The sequence below is a fragment of the Halichoerus grypus genome, chromosome 6, assembly GCF_964656455.1.
Source record: "Halichoerus grypus chromosome 6, mHalGry1.hap1.1, whole genome shotgun sequence".
Lineage (NCBI taxonomy): Eukaryota > Metazoa > Chordata > Mammalia > Carnivora > Phocidae > Halichoerus > Halichoerus grypus.
Genome location: NC_135717.1, coordinates 143,464,380 through 143,484,885, shown reverse-complemented (window position 1 = coordinate 143,484,885; position 20,506 = coordinate 143,464,380). Strand labels below are relative to the sequence as shown.

Genomic DNA, 20,506 nt, shown 5'->3' with positions numbered 1-20,506 from the left:
TCTCAAATATGTTTTAAACTGCAGTTGCAATAGAGATTTCACAAGAGATACCGTGAGAACATTATGTATAGCTTTGTGCAAATTAATTTGAAACTGGTTATATTGAACAAAAAAATTTACTGAAGTTGATCCAAAAGTAAATCTCAATGTTTCCAAAATCATGAAAGAAATTAAATCAACAGAAAAAATTAAGCTCAGCCAGGTTCGCAGGTAAATTCTACCAATTATAGAATAAAAGGGTAACTCTTTAATTTTATATAAAATCCTTCAGGAAACACAAAAGAGGTATATTCCCAAACTGTGTCTGAAAGGTTAATTGATTTTGAAACCAGAATATGATACCACAAGATCAGAACTGCCAATCTCACTCAGGAACATGAGTGAAAAACAAATTTAGAAAAATATAAAAATGGTAATACATTATAAGTAATTCCTGGGTTTACTCCAGGAATGCAAAGTAGGTTTATTAGGAACTCTATTAATATAAACCATCAAATTAACAGATCGAGTGGGGGAAAATCTGTATCATTATCAATATTAATTCCTAAAAACAAATCTTAAACTAGAAACAAGATAAAAGCATCTATAGAAAAACCTGTAAAATGCATATAATTAATGGTGAAATGTTAAAAACATTCTTTTTAAAACAAGAATGAGACAAAAAATCTCCTGTCATCACTTCTCTTTAACATTGTCGTGGAGGTTCTAGCATAAAATAAAACAAAGTACTTAAACAAAACTGAAATAAGGAGAGGTATGGGGGAAGGTCTTCAAAGATACTGGTGTAATTTTTTCCTAAGCTGCAAAATGTCTATTTGTTTCAGTAGTACTCTTTAAATGGTACAAATATGATGTGTATATATACATTTCTCATGATACACTTTATATATAATAAAAGCAAAAAAAAATGTTAAGCGTTTTAAGAATCAAACACAAAAACTAATATGGAAATCAGAATAATTTAACTTCATACTTGTTTTAACCATATGCTAGTTGGAATTCCTTTGAAATAGAACCACTGGTAAATATATTCAATCTAAGGCAATGCTAATTTTAGGTTTGAGGGTTTTCAAAAGCCCATAAAGATTCTAAAAGTTCTGTTACGGATAATTTTAAAGACAGGGTAAGCAGTAAGTCACCTGCTTCATGTTGTGGTCCAGTATTTTTTTTCCAAACAACTGTACCTGCAGTCATTAGAGCTGGAAAAAAAGAAGAGATTTATATGCCGCTCCATTCTCAGAGTCAAGGAAACCGGATGCTTTTGAACTTCTGAGAGTATTCCATCCCAACTGAAAAGCAACCATAGCTGATTTCTTCAAAACTCAAATGTTTAAAAGAGGCCTTAATTGAACAGTTTAACATATTTATTTTTTAAAATACTTGAGTCTAGTTGAGCTAATGAGACATTTTCATTTTATTCTCGTCAGCCCCATTATTTTATATTTTTCTAATCAGAAGAGATGAACTGAGATGAAGCAATACAGAATTTCTCTCTACCCTATGGAAGGCAGATTCAACTCTGTAGGATTTTTCTCCCAATCAGCCTCTACTGGTGTTTTTAGCTAGCTCTCTCCTACCACACCTCTCTGTTAAAAAAGAAAATCTGTGTTTTACAGCTTTTTAGTAACTCAGATCAGCCAGTCTTAGTAAAATGCTACACTGGTTGCCCTTCCTGACTTTACTGCTAAATTTTATTTTTTATAAAAATTTGAACCTCTTTTGAAAATTTGTCATCTCACTTTAGAAGTAACACAATAAATTACCTAAGAAATACAATAAACCTTACTATACAATTTCAATGGTGGCTGCTAGCAGTTCACCACTGCTGAAGACACTCAACTAGAGGTAAACAAAAACTCAGACCATAGAATCTACAACGAATTAGTCAAGTTTCACATGACTTGAAGGTTTGGATATCACTTAAGTTATGAGTTGTTTCCTACAGAAAATGCTACTCCTTCAACATACTTGTTTCTTGAAATCGGAAACTACGCGAGGTTGAAATACGATGATCAGTTTTACACAAATCCAGGAAGAAGGAAAAACGGTCAAACCATGCATGGCTGCAGCAACTACTTTCTCTGCTTTTTTATATCAAAATGGACCATATTTGTCATTTGCGGAAGGAGGGAATGAACACAGAACGCTTGGGTAATCATCTTTAGAGTTTCAAATATATGCATCATTAAAAATATATCTTTTATATCATTCCACATATTTACATTAAAAACAGGCATTAAAATAAACTTTAGTTATTTAATAAGTTTTCCTTGGATTAACCCTGTTTAATTAAAAATCACAGTCATACGTTCTTTAAAGCAAAATGATAGTTAATAAACCAACTACTCAAAAGAAATGATTTGAGTTTTAATCTATAACTTTAAAAACTTTAAATACCTTTCAGCATACCAGATATGCCACCTATATGCTATCGTTCTTTTTTTATGTTTATGTGCTCATTGATCTGTTTCTCTATAATAACTTTGCTAGTCTGTACTTATGACCTTAATTAATAAGGAAGTTGGAAAGTAGTTGGTTTTAGGGAAGATGGTGATGAGTTTGAGATACTGGCAAATCATCCAGGTGGAGAAGTTCCACATAGATATGAGGTCACGGGGAAAATAACTTAGAAATTCAATGACATGTTTATTGACACCCCCCCTCCCCCACTATATACCAGGAAGTGTTCTAGAATCTATACAGAAAGGAAAATAAAGGCAACCTTTGGACAGAACCTTGAAGAATGAATCAATTTAGGAAGGGAGGCAAACCTGTAGAAGAGAGAGCTGTGGAAAATGAGAGAAAGATAATGAAAACTGTGATGTGCTTTGAAAGCCAGAGTAGCAGAGATCAATGGTGCTCAATTCTATAGAGAGCCAAAGATGTGGGGAATTAGAGAAAGCCAGAAGCCAAGAAGGGTGATCATACATTTAACCACTTTTAATGAATTAAAAAATGCTTTTTTTCCAAGCAGATACTAATCAATATGGTTTACAAAATATGTTGTTTTAAACACACACACACACACAAACACTTTCAAATATTATGTGGCTTCCTCATTAAAGCAGTCATCAGAGAAAATTTCCTCTTTCCTAAGCACAAAAATGCAAAGAGTCATTGTGAAATCAGCAAACTACAGTAATCAACTATATCTAGTATTTTCCTGACATTATCAACCACATAATGAGACAGGACTTGTGGTTTACATAGTCCAAATCAGCTATCATTTCTCCCCTATCCAGATTTAAACCATAAATTAGCAACACAGTCACTATGACAGGCTTTACCCATCATCATTTGCATCCAATCAGTTAATGACTGGCAGCTGTCTACAGGACCCATTACGCAAGGCAGCAGCTTTAATGTATAATGCTTCATGAGGCTTAAAATCATATTCTGGTAAAGCACATGGTAGAATGAAGTACTCCAAAATTTGCAAAGGCTTTCAAAGGAGGGAAGAAAAAAACCTAACTCAATGAAATAACTGTAATCTCAGACAACCTTACAAAGAACTGGCTTTAAAGGATTTCTAATCTTTTGCTAGACTCAAATAACATAGCCGACTAAGAAAAAGTTACCTTAAGGAAGATTACTACCAGTCTCATAATTGCTAAGGAAGTAACCGTAGCCACAATTATTATTAACATGTTATAAATAGAAAAAATAAGGAACCTAGATGTTAAAAGTTTTGTCTCGTATCAAAATGGAATATGCACAGAAGGCAGTCATGGGATCCAAAACTACCCCCATTTCCAATTCTATCCCTCTTATTATGAAGTGTCTCTCAGTTCCTGGTATATCAACAGCGTATATTTTACACTTTCACCTTCTTCAATGCGTATACAACTTATCCCTAAACAGATTATAAACTCTTTACGAAGACTATGACTTTAACATTTATTATTCAATGTATTCATTACTGCATGCCTTCTCTAACAGGCAAGAAAACAGAAGCAGGGAGGCCAACTAAGAGGCTTTTATTAATAATCCCAAGAAAGATGATGGTGGCATGGGCCAGAGTGGTAGTACTGGAGGTGGTAAAAAGTGGTCAAGTTCTGGACGCATTTCTGAAGACAGAGTCAAGAGGCTTTTCTGATGAAGTGGATGTTGGGTGTTAAAGAGGAGGTTGGATGACTCCAAGTAGTGGTCAGAGCTGCTGGGGAAATAGAGTTGCCATCAACTGAGATGGGAAAGGCTGTAAGTACAGCAGGGGTGCAGGTGGTGGGGGGGGGTTGTGGGAGCAGGGCAGGGTTCAGGAACTTAAATTTTGATGTTTCAAAGGACTTATAGTACTAGTCAGTCATATGTTCATTTAACTAATAATACTTGGAGCACCTAAATACTATAGCACTTCTTAAGTATTAGGAAGGAGACATGAAAATATATTGGAAACCAAGGAGGTGCTTAATAATTCTTTTACTGAGTGAATGGATGAACAAAGAATCAAGCATTTTAGCTTTGTCAGCAAAATAACTGAATCAAAATCAGAATTAACTGTCAAAAGTATCGTAGCCAAATATATCTAGAAACATATCTGGACAATATTTCGGAGTTTACAAAATGCTTTCTATCTCTGTGGGGACAGAGACTGCTACTTATACTCTAGCATCTGAGTATCTGCCCTCCCCTTCTTCAAGAGTAATAAAATTTGGCTGGGTACTTGGCTTCTCAGAATTAAGATAACATTTCCCAGCCTTCCTTGCAGCTAGGTGTGGCCAACAGTCTGTGAGCAAGCATGGTGTGTGCAATTTCGGTGATATGCTCTTAAAAAGAATGGGTACACCCACCATTTGCTGCTTTTCCTGTGAGCTGAAGTGCTGATGTGATAATAAGCCATCTCAGACCGTATGGACAGGGTGACACTACCAAGATGGCAAGGGAACAAAAGAGAAGGAGCCCGGATCCTGAAAACCCATGGCGCCATCTTATCAGCTCTGGGCTACACACACTTAGATTGTTACATGAAAGAATAAAGCTTCTATCTTATTTAAGCCACCATTATCTTGGCTCTTTGTTATAGTAGCTTAACCTGAAACTTCACCAATAAATTTAATAAATCCTCAGAACCACCTTGTGATGAAATTAACATGCTGGGGTTTTTTTTTTTAATTCCTTACAATGTATCTGTTTTAAATAGCAGGAAAATAAATTGGCAACATAGCCTTGCTTTACATACTTTCATCTACCAGTGAAGAAAAACCAGCTGAAAAGCATTCTGTGAGAACTGAGTGCAACATTTTTTTACAGCAAGATTTGTGTTCATGCATTCACTAAACTGTGCAGCACTCACTACCTACAAAAGCCACATGGTAAAGATTTTTTCCACAAGAACTGAGGAATTCTATGCTATGCACTAGCTCAGTTTTAATGTGTCTACTCCCATTAAAATCCCTGCAATCTATTAAGCGTTACAAGTACCAACAATCACTTCCTTAAAGAAATGAGTAGCTGCTCGCTGAACTCTTGACTTAATTGGTAATCGGATAAGGATACCAGAGTTGCTTCTAGGGTATCCAGATCTTTGGACGTATATCCCGGTATCTCTCAATAGGCCATTCCATACATTTGGAACAGTTTTACACTTCCAGTATTTGAATACCAGTACACAGTTGTGTTGGAAAAAGTAAAAAAAGCCCAGTTCAAATGCTATGCAAGCAACCCTAATGTAAAAGATAAATAACTAAAAAAAGAAAAAGACAAGGCTTATGAAGAACAGGACTAGTTGGCACTATTTACTATGATATATTTCTGCACTTAAAAGGTGCACTTGTTTTCATTTAATTGCTCTCTGGCTTCTATCATCATTTTCCTGCCTAAGCCAGAGAAATCACTGTAACAGCTTTTGCCTATTCATTTATGCTTTAAGGGAGACTTTCTATTCTGGCTATAGATTCTGTGATTTGCTAAAGTAGTTTTCTAAATCAAAAACAACAATGAAGTACATGATCAGTCTTACTGTACAGTGAAGTTCATTTCCCTACGTGACTTAAGAACTCTTAAATAAGAATGTGCTAACGGCTTGGCAACATTCAGATTACAGAACCTCTGCAAAGCTGAGGGTGACTCACACTTGTATGCGCACACACTGACACCTAGAGACATGATTCCAAGATTCAGAGGTAGCATCACCTCCAAATCTTTTAAAGATGTCAATGTAAGTCTTAACAGTATTTCCTCAGGCGATGCTTGGAAAACAGCAAGGCTAAAATACCCTCAAGTGGGATAGCCTGACTTTTATTACGTGATGAAAGAGATGATGTCTGTATCAGTATTTAAAAGACAGAAACCAAGCATTTGTCTAAATTTTTTATGACAATCAATACTTTTGCAGAACCGTTCGAATTCCTCTGGACAAATGTAGTCCGGAACATCAGAAAATACTTCCCTATTCCAAATATGGAATTCTGGATACATCTCTAAATTGGTTGTACTGCTCAGCTCTTAAAAAAATGAAATGAAACGAAGATATGGGTATGGCAGAAAAAGACCTCTTCCTCCTGAGTACTGCATTGTAAGGCAAGAAGCAAGGATACAAAAAGGCACAATGAGTAAACTGTCTAGGCAAAAGTATAAAATAAAATATTACCTTTAGCTGGGTTTACTTTTATCCCTGACCTATACAGCATTTCCTCATTCTGCCAGTCTCCGTTCCTGATCGCAGTCTTGAGTCCATAGAAAACAATTAATGTAGCTGTGGCATAAAAAATCAAGCTCTTGAGAAACCGCTTTTGGACTTTGACATAAAGGGCCCTGGCTCCCACTGTAATGAGGAGGCAGAAGCCCATACTAGGAATATACAATACTCGCTCTGCAATTACAAAGCCGACATAGAAAAACAGGTTCGTGGCAGGAACAAAGGGTATTATTAACAAAGATAAAGAAAGAACAACAATGTTCTCCGTAGAAGGAAGTTGCGTTCTCTGTGATGCATTATTTTTAATGCCATTTTCTACTTTGGATGCAAAGCTGGGCTTAATCTCTGAGTTCCGGTACTCCACATCTGAATGGCAACTATGTCCATTTGCATTCTGCTTGCCATTTGTTACAAATTTCCCATTGCATTCTCTTTCCACGCTTGGGCTCTTCAAGCCATAGTAGGCAAGGAGGAGGAGTCCAACATAGAAGGCCACAGTGTGTAGGTTTCTCCAATCACAAACTGTTTTGAGCAGAGGCACAGCATCCATTGACCAATCAAAACTGAGTGTATCTGGGCATAGCAACAGCCAGAGGTTCTTGGTTGGCAAGTAGAAGAAAGTGAGTGTCCGAGCCAACAGGCTGTCCGAATCAGCAGCTGGGTTGTCAGAGTTGGAAAAGCTTGGTGGTTTGTTTCCCATCCAATATAAACGGGCACCCAAAAGGGAGGTTCCCCAGAAAGTTAACAGACTAACGCTGAGGAAAAGAGACAAGTGCTTCCTCTGAAACCAAAACAGAAGGGAAAAAATTAAGATCATCATCAATACAGCATGGGAACACTTCACTTAACATTTAGAGATGAAAAGACATTTGAAGTGGACAGTTAAAACCACATAGGTCTTAAATACATGGCTTTATTTCCATCTCCTTTTAAACGTGCTTAGGCAAGGGGCGACTGGGTGGCTCAGTCGGTTAAGCATCTGCCTTCGGCTCAGGTCATGATCCCAGGGTCCTGGGATCGAGCCCTGCATCAGGCTCCCTGCTCAGTGGGTAGCCTGCTTCTCCTCTCCCACTCCCCCTGCTTGTGTTCCCTCTCTTGCTCTCTCTCTGTCAAATAAATAAATAAAATCTTTAAAAAAAAAAGTGCTTAGGAAAATTTAACCTAAAAAAAAAAAAAAAAAAACATTGACCATGGAAGCCTACTTTGTATATAACTTTTGATGAGCGTTTTTTCTTCTTGTTCTAAAATACCAAGAACCAAAGCTTCAATTTCCTGACCTCTGTAAAATGGATTGAATGTATTTCCCCCTCAGAATTGGTGTCAGGTTAAATTGAGACCTGAGACCACAGTATAAAAGTACTTAGCACTGCACGGGGTAGAATAGACATCTAATAACTATCTTCTTTCACTTTATGGTTTAGGTTCTTAGGAAAACAAAGAGCAGGCATGCCCCGAAATATGGAGTATGATAGGATTCTGCTTGGCTCAAAGGAGTAACAGCATTTAGCTATGTCTATGCCAGTCCTCATTTCATTGTCTTGAATTTTCTTGCAGAATTTATCAACAGGCTTTCATCTGCTACCCCATGCTGTCACTGACATCAGTGACATCAAACATTTAATAACACTCCTCATGAATCCCAAATTTTCCACCCTGATGACAACTTTTTAAAAATAAAATGACTTTGATAATGTGCTTACTTATTTTAAGAGACAGACAGAAAATTATGAGAGGAAGGCCAAAGGGCATTCCTGTTAATGAGAATTTTCTGGCAAACTCTTTCAACCTGAATAAGAATTTAGTGACCTCAAACAATCTAAGTCCTGAAGAGGCAAGCGGGAGGGGGAGGGATGGATACTATATCCCAACTTTAATGATTCCTTGGTAATGTGATCTCTTACTGCACACATTGACATTGTATAGAATCATACATTAGTAACACTCAAAATGGTGCTTGGAACCTTAAGGATATGCCAAATATTTAGTTTAAAAAAAAAAACACAAAAGGCAAAAGCACAAATAGATAAATGGGACTACATCAAACTAATAAAAAACTTCTATACAGCAAAGGAAATCATCAACACAATGAAAAGGCAACCTGCTGAATGAGATTTGCAAACCGTATGTTTGATAAGGGGTTAATATCCAAAATACATTAAAAAATCTCATACAACTCAAAAGAAAAAAAAATAATCTGATTAAAAATGGACATAGATCTGAGTAGACATTTTTCCAGGGAAGACACAGAAACAGGTACATGAAAAGGTGCTTAACATCACTGATCATCAGGGAACTGTAAACCCACACCACAATGAGATATCAGCTCACACCTGTTAGAATGGCTAGAAATTACAAGAAATTACAAGAAATAACAAGTGTTGGTGGGGATGTGGAGAAAAGGGAACCCTTGTGCACTGTTGGTAGGAATGTAATTTGGTGCAGCAACTATGGAAAACGGTGTGGAGTTGCCTCAAAAAATAAAAATAGAACTACCATATGATCCAGCAATTTCACTTCTGGTATTTATCTGAAAAAAAAAAAAAAAAAATCACTATCTCAAAAAAAGATCTGTAACCCTACATTTATTGCAGCATTATTTATTTATAATAGCCAAGACATGGTAATAACCTCGGTGCCCACTGACGGATGAAGGATAAAGAAAATGTGCTATATATATTTGATGGAATATTATTTGCCCACACACAAAAAAGAAGGAAACCTTGCCTTTTGCAACAACATGGATGGACCTCGAGGACATTATGCTAAGTGAAATAAGTCAGCTGGAGAAAGACAAACACTGTATGATCTCACTTGTAGGTGGAATTTTAAAAAACAAGAACGCTGAACTCTTAAATAAAGGAAACAGATGGGTGCTTGCCAGAGACAGGGATGGGAGAGTTGTCAAAATGGGTGAGGTGGTGAAGGTGGTCAAAGGTACAAACTTCTAGTTATAAGTTCTGTGGATGTCATATACATCATGGTAACTGTAGTTAACAATACTCTATTGCATATTTGAAAGTTGCTAAGAGATCAGACCTTAAAAGTTGTTAGCACAAGAAAAAAATTACTTTGTGTGTTGATGGAATCAACTACACTTACTGTGGTGATCATCTGCAATATATACATATACCAAATCATTATGTTGTGCACCTAAAACTAATAAAATGCTAAATGTCAATTATATCTCCATTTTAAAAAGTCCAAAGAGCAATATATCTTGAGCATGTACAACTTCTATTAAAACAGTCTCTATGTATTATATACAATTGCCACTGGATTCTCTTCCTCAGACTCCTCATTCACCCTACCTTTCATTGCTGGAAGCCACAGAACTGGTCATGGACCATCTGCTCCATCTCTACTATTAACCTAATGATCTTAGCAAGGTCTGTAATTTTAAAAAATATTAATATATGCTAATGATTCCACCTTAACCTTCCTTTATCTCCACAGTCATTTATTCAATTGTCTATCGGACATATTCACTTAGGTATTTCAAATTCAAAATGCCCAACATAAAGCTTGACTTCATACCCTCCTGACACTAAACACTTCCTCCTTCAGTCATCACCACCACCAAAGACGGTGAAACTATGTAACCAATTTCTTCTTCCCAGCATCCCTCCCTCCCTCGCCCCCACCATTCTTGTCCATTACCAACTCTCACTTTCTCTTCAGAATATAAGCCAAATTTGTCCATTTCTCACCTTCTCTTCTGTCACCACTTGAGTCCAAAACGCCCACACTTAGATTATCACAATAGTCTCCTCCTAACTGGTGACCCAGCCCTTTTAAACATTATTCCCAACTTTCAAAGTCATTAATGGGATCTTACTCTAAGACCTTGGAAGTTCTCACCTCTACAAAGAAGTTTCTAATTCAAAGAGGGTTTTCTCTTTCTTTCTCTCTCTCTCTGTGTGATATGTGTTTTAAATTTCAAAATTATTCTTTTTAAAAGGAGAATTTCGAAGTGTTTATTATTTTTTATCTTTTTTCCCAAAGATTTTATTTATTTATTTGTGAGAGAGAGAGAGCAAGTGAGCACAAGCAGGGGGAGCAGCAGACAGAGGGAGAGGGAGAAGCACTTCCTGCTGAGCAGGGAGCCCGATGCGGGGCTCGATCCCAGGACCCTGGGATCATGACCTGAGCCAAAGGTAGACACTTAACCGACTGAGCCACCCAGGCGTCCCTCAAAATTATTTTGAAAAATATTTTAAATATTTAAAGACAAGGTACTTCTGGGTATAGAAGAAATGAAGACGAGGAGACTAGAAGTTTAAAATTCAAAATAAGGAAAATGAGAAACAGCAAACAGATGGAAACTATGACAATTTTAAGAGGTAGGATTATTAATATCATCACAGTAACACTAAATTCACAGAATTAACTGCCTCAGTGTTTCAAAATATCTGTGGCCGACTTCTAAAGTATTTCACATAATGCTGCATGGAATTTTTACTGGTGGGGGAGTAATACGTTCAGTCATCACTAATTTCTCACTTTCAGGTCTTCTCTGGAAAAATGAAATGGTTCAGAATCAGTATCACCTAAAAATACCTTTTGCAAACCATTCTTTTGCTCTTCTGAAATTCTACCCAGCAAAAATCCTAAAATTTATTGATTTTAGAAAAAAACTCCACAAAACACAAAACTGCACATTAGAAACTGTAATACCTTGATAGACAAATCACACAATTGAGTATGCTTTGATTACACAAGAGAGAAACATGTCATTTGGCAAAGATAAATGAAATAAGGTACCATGGATGAGGAAGACTGATCTTGAAAAAACAATTCAAGGTGAAGATTTGTACCAAAAGTCCATTTTGCAATTAAGTGTACTAAGTACACAAAGTGTAACTGAGGCCATTCTATTCCAGTGTCTTCTGGTGACAGTGAGGAGAGAGAAAGAGGGGCATTACCCTCCTCATCAGTCAAGAAGAAAGGCAAAGGAGTAAGAGAACCACATGGGGAAGGAAAATGTAATCAGGATTCTTTGCTAGTCATGAAACTCCAGAAGAAGTTAGCCTTAATCATTGCATAATTTCACTTTATTCTTAAAACAGAAATATCATAAGGCAAAACTACCTTATTAACTTTTAATAAAAGCATCTTTAGCAATGTTTAATAAATTATCAAAGCATTAAGACTGAAGATGTGATAAAAATGATTCTTGTTATCATACTTAAAGAATATTTAAATACAATAAACTACAAAAGATTAATGAAAGCTCTTCAGTGATAAAATATAAGAAGTCTAAATGCTGAGCAAATGACAAAAATGAAAAAGCAGAATAATCAAATGCTAACATTAATTTATTAAGTCCTTTATATTTTAAAACATTTTCATATACAGCTCCCATTTAAACAAATGATGTAACAACGAAGATCAAGAGACACTGACGTTCTGAAGTGAGATGCTCTCATACACTCATTCTAACTTAAAGTTAAGGTCTATAAGGGCTAAATAAATGACACCATTAAAGGAAAAGTGAATGAACAGGTAAAAGAAAATTGATGTCAAAATGTTTAAAGTGGAAGAGCTTCTAAGGCCTCATGATTGGCTACCACTTTTTATGTATTTTATGATTTCTTTGAAATCACAACTTTCAAGTCTCTTTAATGCCTTCTCACAGAATATTGTTAAAAATGGTCACCTATAAAATGGGATTCTGATAAAACCAAATCTCTCTTCTAACCCCATTCATTGTTTCTGTGGTAACAGCCTTAAAAATAAGGTGAAAGAAAAGAAAGCATGGAAAGACTATTTTATTAATCATAGTCCCTATGGTCACCTGGGTGGCTCAGTCGGTTAAATGTCTGCCTTCGGCTCAGGTCATGATCCCAGGGACCTGGGATCGAGTCCCATAATGGGCTCCCTGCTCAGCAGGGGTCTGCTTCTCCTTCTGCCCCTCCTCCCACCCGTTCTCTCACTCTCTCTCTCTCTCTCTCAAATAAATAAAATATTAAAAAAAAATCATAGTCCCTATGCTCTTACTTATGGATTAAATCAGATGAGCAAATTTTTATTGAGTTATAGCTAGGAGTCAAGTCATATAATTAGCCTCAGCATTTTATTGTTGTTGTTGTTCTTGGCTTCATGTATCAAATGATTCAACACAGGTATTTGTAAGATGAGGCATGAGAGTTCTGAAGAATTACCACCAGACTGGAAAGTTAAAACTAGTAAAAATCCACACATAGAAGATGAGAAGTCTGGGAAACTTAACATGATCGAAGGATAATCTCTGATGGGTATTGTTAGAAAATGACTGCAATTTAATAGTGAAAACATAATGAATTCATTGAGCATATCATTAAGACGGCTGTATGTGACAGGCACTCTCCTACTAGGCACTGGATGTATACGTGCAAGCAGAGAGAGGACAGACCCCGTGCTTGTGGAGTTTGCATGTTCTAATCTGTCCAGAAAAATGCTTTGGGAGGCAAAGAATCATCGTGTCTTAAAAGATAGCTTTCAAACCTAAAGGACCATCAGTATTAATTGTGAACTGCTAAAAATACCAAAGCCCTGGTCTGACTAATATTTCCAGAGGAGATTCTAATGCAGCCGAGCCTGAGAATCATCACATATTTGTACAAGTCTAATTCTTAACAATGACACTGAAAATACCGTGGGATTCTGTCTTTCATTTCACAGAGTTTTAAGGCATATTTTCCTCATTCTAAATGAATAAATCATAATGAAACATAAATAATGCTTTCTCTGAGGCTCTGGGACAAATTGGCTTCTTAGTATAATAAATGAGTGTTATGAAGTCAGGCTACAAAGGAATTGAGATCTCTGTAATAAGTATAATTCAGGGTTGAAATATTCAAGTCTTGTTGCAATATACAGAAGACAAAGGATTTTTTCCCAGGAAAAAAAAAAAAATTAGTCTCCTAAACATGAATCACAAAAGGAAAATAATCTAATAGAATAGATTTAAAAATATGGGAAATTCAGAGAAAAGGCAACAATAAACAATTATAATTCATTTGTTAATAAAAATGAAAATTAAAGTAAAAAGAACAAACTTCAAATGAATCTAAGTAAAAAAAAAAACTGGGGAAAAAAAGAATTGGCTACAGAAGTCACTAAAATTGTGTTGTAACAAGAACTATTACATACTGAGAAAATATAAATTAGTTTGGTGAGAAATTTGGAAGTACTTAGGAAAATTAATAATTTGCAAAATCTATTATTTGGTAATCTGGATTTAGTGACTCTCTAACAAAACCTCTTAGATCTAAATACAAGGATTTCTAATGCTGGATTATTTATAAAAGCAAAAATAAGTAAATCGCTAAAAATTTCACTAGAGCAATACGGAAATAAATCATGGCATACCCATATGTTCGGAATCTATAAGGCAACTAACAGGAATAAACCATCCATATAAACTATATATATAGTATATGGAGAGATACATACATTTATATATAGAGGCATACATATATACCAACATGAAAAATACTATATAGCAATTAATGCAAATGAACCAAATCATTAGATAGTAACATGACTTGTAAAAACTCAGGTTGCAAAATATGCATATTATAAAATCATACAGGCCATTCAGGAAAAAAAAAATCCCATATATTTTTCACAAACGCATACATATATTTGTAAAATCTCCCCCCCCCCCCCGCCGCCAAAGTCTAGAAACAATTACAGCAAACATCAGATGACGTGAAATTGCTAGGGCAGGACACAGAAGGGAGCTGGATGGATAGTTGAAGAGACAAAGATGGCTTCAAATTTATGAGTGGTTGCCATTTATTCACAGTCCCAAAAGATGTATCAAAAAAAACCCAAAAAGGTTTGATAACCTTTTATGTCTAAACTTACATGTCTTAGGTTGAAATAATTTTTTTGAAACAAATATATATACAAATAATGGTAACAAATCCAAATTCTGGTTATGGATATGTAAGTATCCATTAGTTCATATACTTTTCCATATTTAGTATTTACTGTAGCTATTCTTTTATAATTAAGTTTCTCAATATTAAAAAAAAAAATACTTTTCCATGTCCCAATTCAATCTAGCTACAATTATTTTGTAATCCTTACCTTAATTTTGCTAGAAAATCTGTTAAATACACAAGAAAATTAGGTAAAAACACAATGCACCTCAGTTGGGATACAAAATTATGATAATATTACCTAAAAATGCTCTTTTAGATCTGGGATATAACAAATGGTACATCTTTGAATTCTCAGAGATTACTACAGAGCCTAACATTCGTAGGCATTTGAAAATGATTCTTAAACTCTGACCCTCAAACCAAAAGTCAATTTTTTTACCTGTCATTATCTCCCACATTTTTTTATTAAAGATTTATTTATTTATCTGAGAGAGTGAGAGTACCTGTGCATGAACAGGAGGAGGGGCAGAGGGGGGTAGAGAGAGAGAGAATCTCCAGCAGATTCCCTGCTGAGCCAGGAGCCCAAGGCAGGGCTCAATCTCACGACCCTGAGATCATGACCTGAGCTGAAATCAAGAGTTGGGCGCTTAACCGACTGAGACACCCAGGCGCCCCCCACCCATTTTAAATCCTATTGTGGTAAATCCTCACTCCCAGTCCTCCACACAAAGGAGCAAATGAAACAATATTGCACAACTCCAAAGCCAGCTTGATTGTCATCATATACAGAAACTTGGCCTTGTCACCTTTATGTCACAACACTTTCTGCCTAACTCCATACCTCCCCATGAAAAGTACACACAAAGGCAGTAACACGTTCTGGAGGAACATTTTCCCGACTACAGCTTCATTCCAAAAGTAGAATTAAAAATGGGAAAATGATTGCATCCCGAAGAAGAATTCATATCAGATACATTTCATGTCAATTACTAAATGGACAGGGTTCCTTCATGTTTTAATTCACTGTTTATAAAATCATATAAATCGGCTTTATGAAAGTCTAATTTTTCTAGAAGTTCAAATGTGGTCTTCATCTTTTTAAAAAGTTGTTCTTTAACATTAAAAGGGAAATTTGCTTCAGTTTCCATGTTACTGAATATACATAAATATACATATTCCTAATTACAAAATTTTAGAGGGATTTTTCTGGAACTGTCAGATATAGGAAATTGTAGAATGAAAATCAACTAAGGATATCAAGTTCATGGTTGACAATTTTATCTCGAGTCTTTGGACACACTACTAGAATAAAAGAACATAGCCATAATGAGCAAATATTGTGAAATTTACCATAAAACATCAAAATCTTTTCCACACATCACCTGAAATATGAAGGCAAATCTGATGAGAAGAACCTGTCATACTAACTAGTGGTGATGCCTTCATAGAAGCCCTGTAGAGCATTATTTTCTTCTCTGAGAGTCTTTGCCTAAAGAAATAGCACCAGAGAAGTGCAAAAATCAATTATAACAGCTTCCCTCTCTACTATTCAAGGAAAACTGCCATTCACGGTGGCAGCTTCAATATTGCCTTCTGATCTCAAGATTCTGTGGGACAGAAAGAAATCTGAAAAGGAATATTTTATACTCAATGAAAGAAAAATGTAAACATTCTGCCTTAGAGTATTAAAACCATCATGAGACTCGCTTTTTGGCAAACTAATGAAAATAAGTTACTTAAGCATAAGGCTCATTTAATTCCAAATTAAGCCCTTGGCAATGATAGTAGAGTTGTAATAATAAAGGAGATAAAATTCAGCATCTGAAAGTTTTAAGAATAACTGAGAGAAAAGGCAATACAGACATAACAAAAATCTATCATCCTTTATTTTGTATCCATTATTGATCATTGAAGTCAAAGCTTTCCTTGTATCAATAATATAGGATTTCTCCTAGCTGCCCCCCTTCCTAAAATAGTTCTCATTGGAGACTCACCCCAAAACAGGAATATAAAAGCATATATTTCTGACATTTCTGAATATGTGACAAGAAGGAATGTATGGTTAAAACTTTAATTAGAAACTGTTTCTAGATGTTGGCGGGGATGCAGAGAAAGGGGAACCCTCCTACACTGTTGGTGGGAACGCAAGCTGGTGCAGCCACTCTGGAAAACAGTATGGAGGTTCCTCAAAAAGTTGAAAATAGAGCTGCCCTACAACCCAGCAATTGCACTACTGGGTATTTACCCCAAAGATACAAATGTAGGGATCTGAAGGGGTATGTGCACCCCAATGTTTATAGCAGCAATGTCCACAATAGCCAAACTATGGGAAGAGCCAAGATGTCCATCGACAGATGAATGGATAAAGAAGATGTGGTGTGTGTATGTATCAGTATATATACACACACACAGAGACAATGGAATATTATGCAGCCATCAAAAGGAATGAAATCTTGCCATTTGCAATGATGTGGCTGGAACTGGAGGGTACTATGCTGAGTGAAATAAGTCAATCAGAGAAAGACATGTATCATATGATCTCACTGATATGAGGAATTCTTAATCTCAGGAAACAAACTGAGGGTTACTGGAGTAGTGAGGGGTGACAGACTGGGTGATAGACATGGGGGAGGGGATGTGCTATGGTGAGCACTGTGAATTGTGTAAGACTGTTGAATCACAGACCTGTACCTCTGAAACAAATAATACATTATATGTTAAAAAAAAAAAAAAAAAAGAAGATAGTAGGAAGGGAAAAATGAAGGGGGAGGGGCGCCTGGGTGGCTCAGTCAGTTGAGCGGCTGCCTTCGGCTCAGGTCATGATCCCGGAGTCCTGGGATCGAGCCCCACGTCGGGCTCCCTGCTCAGTGGAGAGCCTGCTTCTCCCTCTCCCTCTGCCTGCCTCTCTACCTACTTGTGCTCTCTCTCTCTCTCTCTGTCAAATAAATAAATAAATAAAATCTTTAAAAAAAAAAAAAGAAAAATGAAGGGGGGGACATCGGAGGAGGAGACGAACCATGAGAGACTATGGACTCTGCGAAACAAACTGAGGGTTCTAGAGGGGAGGGGAGTGGGGGATGGGTTAGCCTGGTGATGGGTATTAAAGAGGGCACGTTCTGCATGGAGCACTGGGTGTTATACACAAATAATGAAACATGGAACACTACATCAAAAACTAATGATGTAATGTATGGTGATTAACATAATAAAATTTTTAAAAAATGTAAAAAAAAATAGACTGCTAAAAGCTAATCTTCCATAACTTTATCAAATAAACAGAAATTGGTAAATTAAAAAAAAAAGAAATTGTTTCTAGAACATATTCATAGGATTTATCAAAGTTTTGCCATCATCAAGTTGTCAGGGTATCTGTTTCCGTTCAAAGGAAAAAATGGGTTTCCTTATTAATAATTACCCTCTATACAAGATTAGAAACTTTTTTTCCTGTACCAACAAAATAAACAAAAGAATTTTAATGTTTAGTGTTTCAAAAGATATAAAGAGGTTCAATAGACGGGTATATCCAGTCTTTGTGAGGAAAGAATTTAAAGATTAAGGGCATAAAAAAAAGTATGTTAGTGAGTTATTCAGCACTTTAGATTATAAGTTCTTTCACTTATTCAAGCTAACTCTATACCACAGCATAATACTTTCCATTGATTTCAAACATCTATCAAAAAGTATTTGTACATATCCAGATAAACATATAACAGCTCAATATATCAGTTATAGATTGAAATCCACTGATGAACACTTAGACTTTTTTTTAGGCCAAATTATAATTTACCAAACAAGGTTGTCATTAGGGAGAGTATGATTATCAAAAAATCCAAAAAGTGTCAAAGCATATTTCATGTAATCTGATATAATGAATGACATGGCATTTATCCAAAATTTAAAACCAAACATAACTGGTTTGATTTGGTATTAAAGGTCACCAGAGACAACAGTTTTTCTTATTTCAGTTATAATCAAAACTATTAGCCTATTTGAAATTCCTCATAGTCTTTTTTCATACATATGATACTAGCTAACACTGGTAAAATATGGACACTTTTTTAGAATATTTTAAAAATGTAACATAAAGAAACCTAAGATGACCATCTATTCTTTCATTTAATCATACTTGAAAGAGATTCTTCTTAATTTTATTTAGAAATTTGTTTTATTTATTCCTTAAATGGTGTTACCTTGATTTCTAATACAATTTTCCAATAAAAGGAACCAAGGTTCCTTGGAGAAATGGACTGATTTTAAGACTGGGGCAGGAAATATACAAGATGAGTCTGGTACATCTTATAGCGCCAGAAGCCGTGTGTGTGTGTGTGTGTGTGTGTGTGTGTGTGTCTGCACGCACGCACACACACACACACGAAGATATGTCAAGTATCTATGGCACAGAGGAGCCTGCTTAAAGAGCTCCCGATGGCCAAAGCTGGTACAATTTGAGCAACAAAATAGATAGTACTGAATTATAAAGTATAAAATAAACATCCATGAATCCATACTGATAAATAAATGATATGATTGATAGACAGACAGACAGACAGACAAGGGAGAAGAGACAAATCTCCCTTGCAGAAGAACGTCAAATAATTTATATATATACTCCACCTTCAAGGAGAGGGAGCATAACTCCTCATTCCATAAATACAGGCTGTGCGTAGTGCCTTCTTCCAGAGAGAAAGGAGGGAGGTGGGAGGGAGTAACTTTACAATAGATAAACCTGAAAAACACCATCTCCACCAGGTGATTAGGGTCAACCTTAACAGTGGTAAGTCATGTTGACAGCATGTACCCTTAATCCCTTAATAATATGTGATAAAAATGTCACTTGACCTGTGTTCTTCCTCTCAAAATCCATAAATGCAGTTTAATCATGAGAAAAACATCAGGCAAATTCCAGTGGAGAATGTTTTACAAAATATCTTACTAGGAATCCTCAAAACTGTCAAGGTTATCAAAAACAAAGTCTGAGCAACTGTCACAGCCAAGAGGAGCCTAAGGAGACACGACAAATAATATAATGTGCTATCCTAGATGTCATCCTGGAACAGAAAAAGGACATTAGGTAAAAATGAAGGAAATCTGAGTAAAGTAAGAACGTTAGTTAATAACAACGTATCAGCATTGGTTAATTGACTGTAACATACATACTGTACTAATGTGCGAGATGAGTAAACAGGCGGAACTGAGTGTGACCTATATGGGAACTTGGTTCTACTCAAATTTTCTGTAATCCTGAAACTGTTCTAAAAAACAGGCTATTCAAAGAATGGTTGTAACTAGAATAAAAGCTTTTAGAAACCAAATGAAATTCGATGGGCTTTGATAGATCAGTATCTAAAAGCTGTGGGCCAGGAAATACCAAATGAAAATTAACATCAACGTTAAGTGCATACTAACATTTTAACCGCCTTCAAATTGAATCTAAAAAGATGGAACAATAGAATGAACCAGAATTCAGGTGAAAGGACCACAGTAACTTACACGTATTTTATATGAGACATAACATATTGATTTCAAATCCCGTTTGGGTTTTGTCTGACACTCTATAGCAACTGCAGTGTACTAGAAACCCCCAAATGAGAAAAAAACTGCAAGGGAAGGATGTTTCTAAACCCATTGCTATGGTGTTTCTGTTGGCATGGTGACCCATTCTTCCTCATTAAGCTAACATGGGGAAATCAAGCAGTTAGCAATTTCTTGCATACTCGTGGCAGGCTCCTTCTGGAGCTCACTATGAGGGACTGAAGTACCCAAAGAGTTCAGTCGCTGGAACCGTAAGGGGTGTGCTGCAGCCCCTAACCCATTACACTAAAAGCAAGCCCCTGAACGCCAGCCTCCAGAGTAATCTTGTTTAGCTTAAAATAAGAGGTTTAACACTTCCCACCAGGCAGCGCACTATGGTCAAATCGGGTTAGCCACGAAACAATCCAGGCTTTATGAAGAAAATATGTGAAGAAAATATCCTTTCGTGACCTTAGACACAAAAAATACT

The 20,506-nt window shown here is 36.0% G+C and overlaps 1 protein-coding gene across 4 annotated transcripts in view; it reads right to left on the bottom strand.

Moving 5' to 3' along the window:
- Positions 1-20,506, bottom strand: part of TMTC2 (transmembrane O-mannosyltransferase targeting cadherins 2) — a 388,107-nt gene that overhangs the window by 194,108 nt on the left and 173,493 nt on the right. For all 4 annotated transcript variants that reach the window (XM_078076381.1, XM_078076382.1, XM_078076383.1 and 1 more), the window contains one exon: positions 6,587-7,415. In XM_078076381.1, the coding sequence (XP_077932507.1) occupies positions 6,587-7,415 (829 nt within the window). The remainder of the gene's footprint in view (positions 1-6,586; positions 7,416-20,506) is intronic.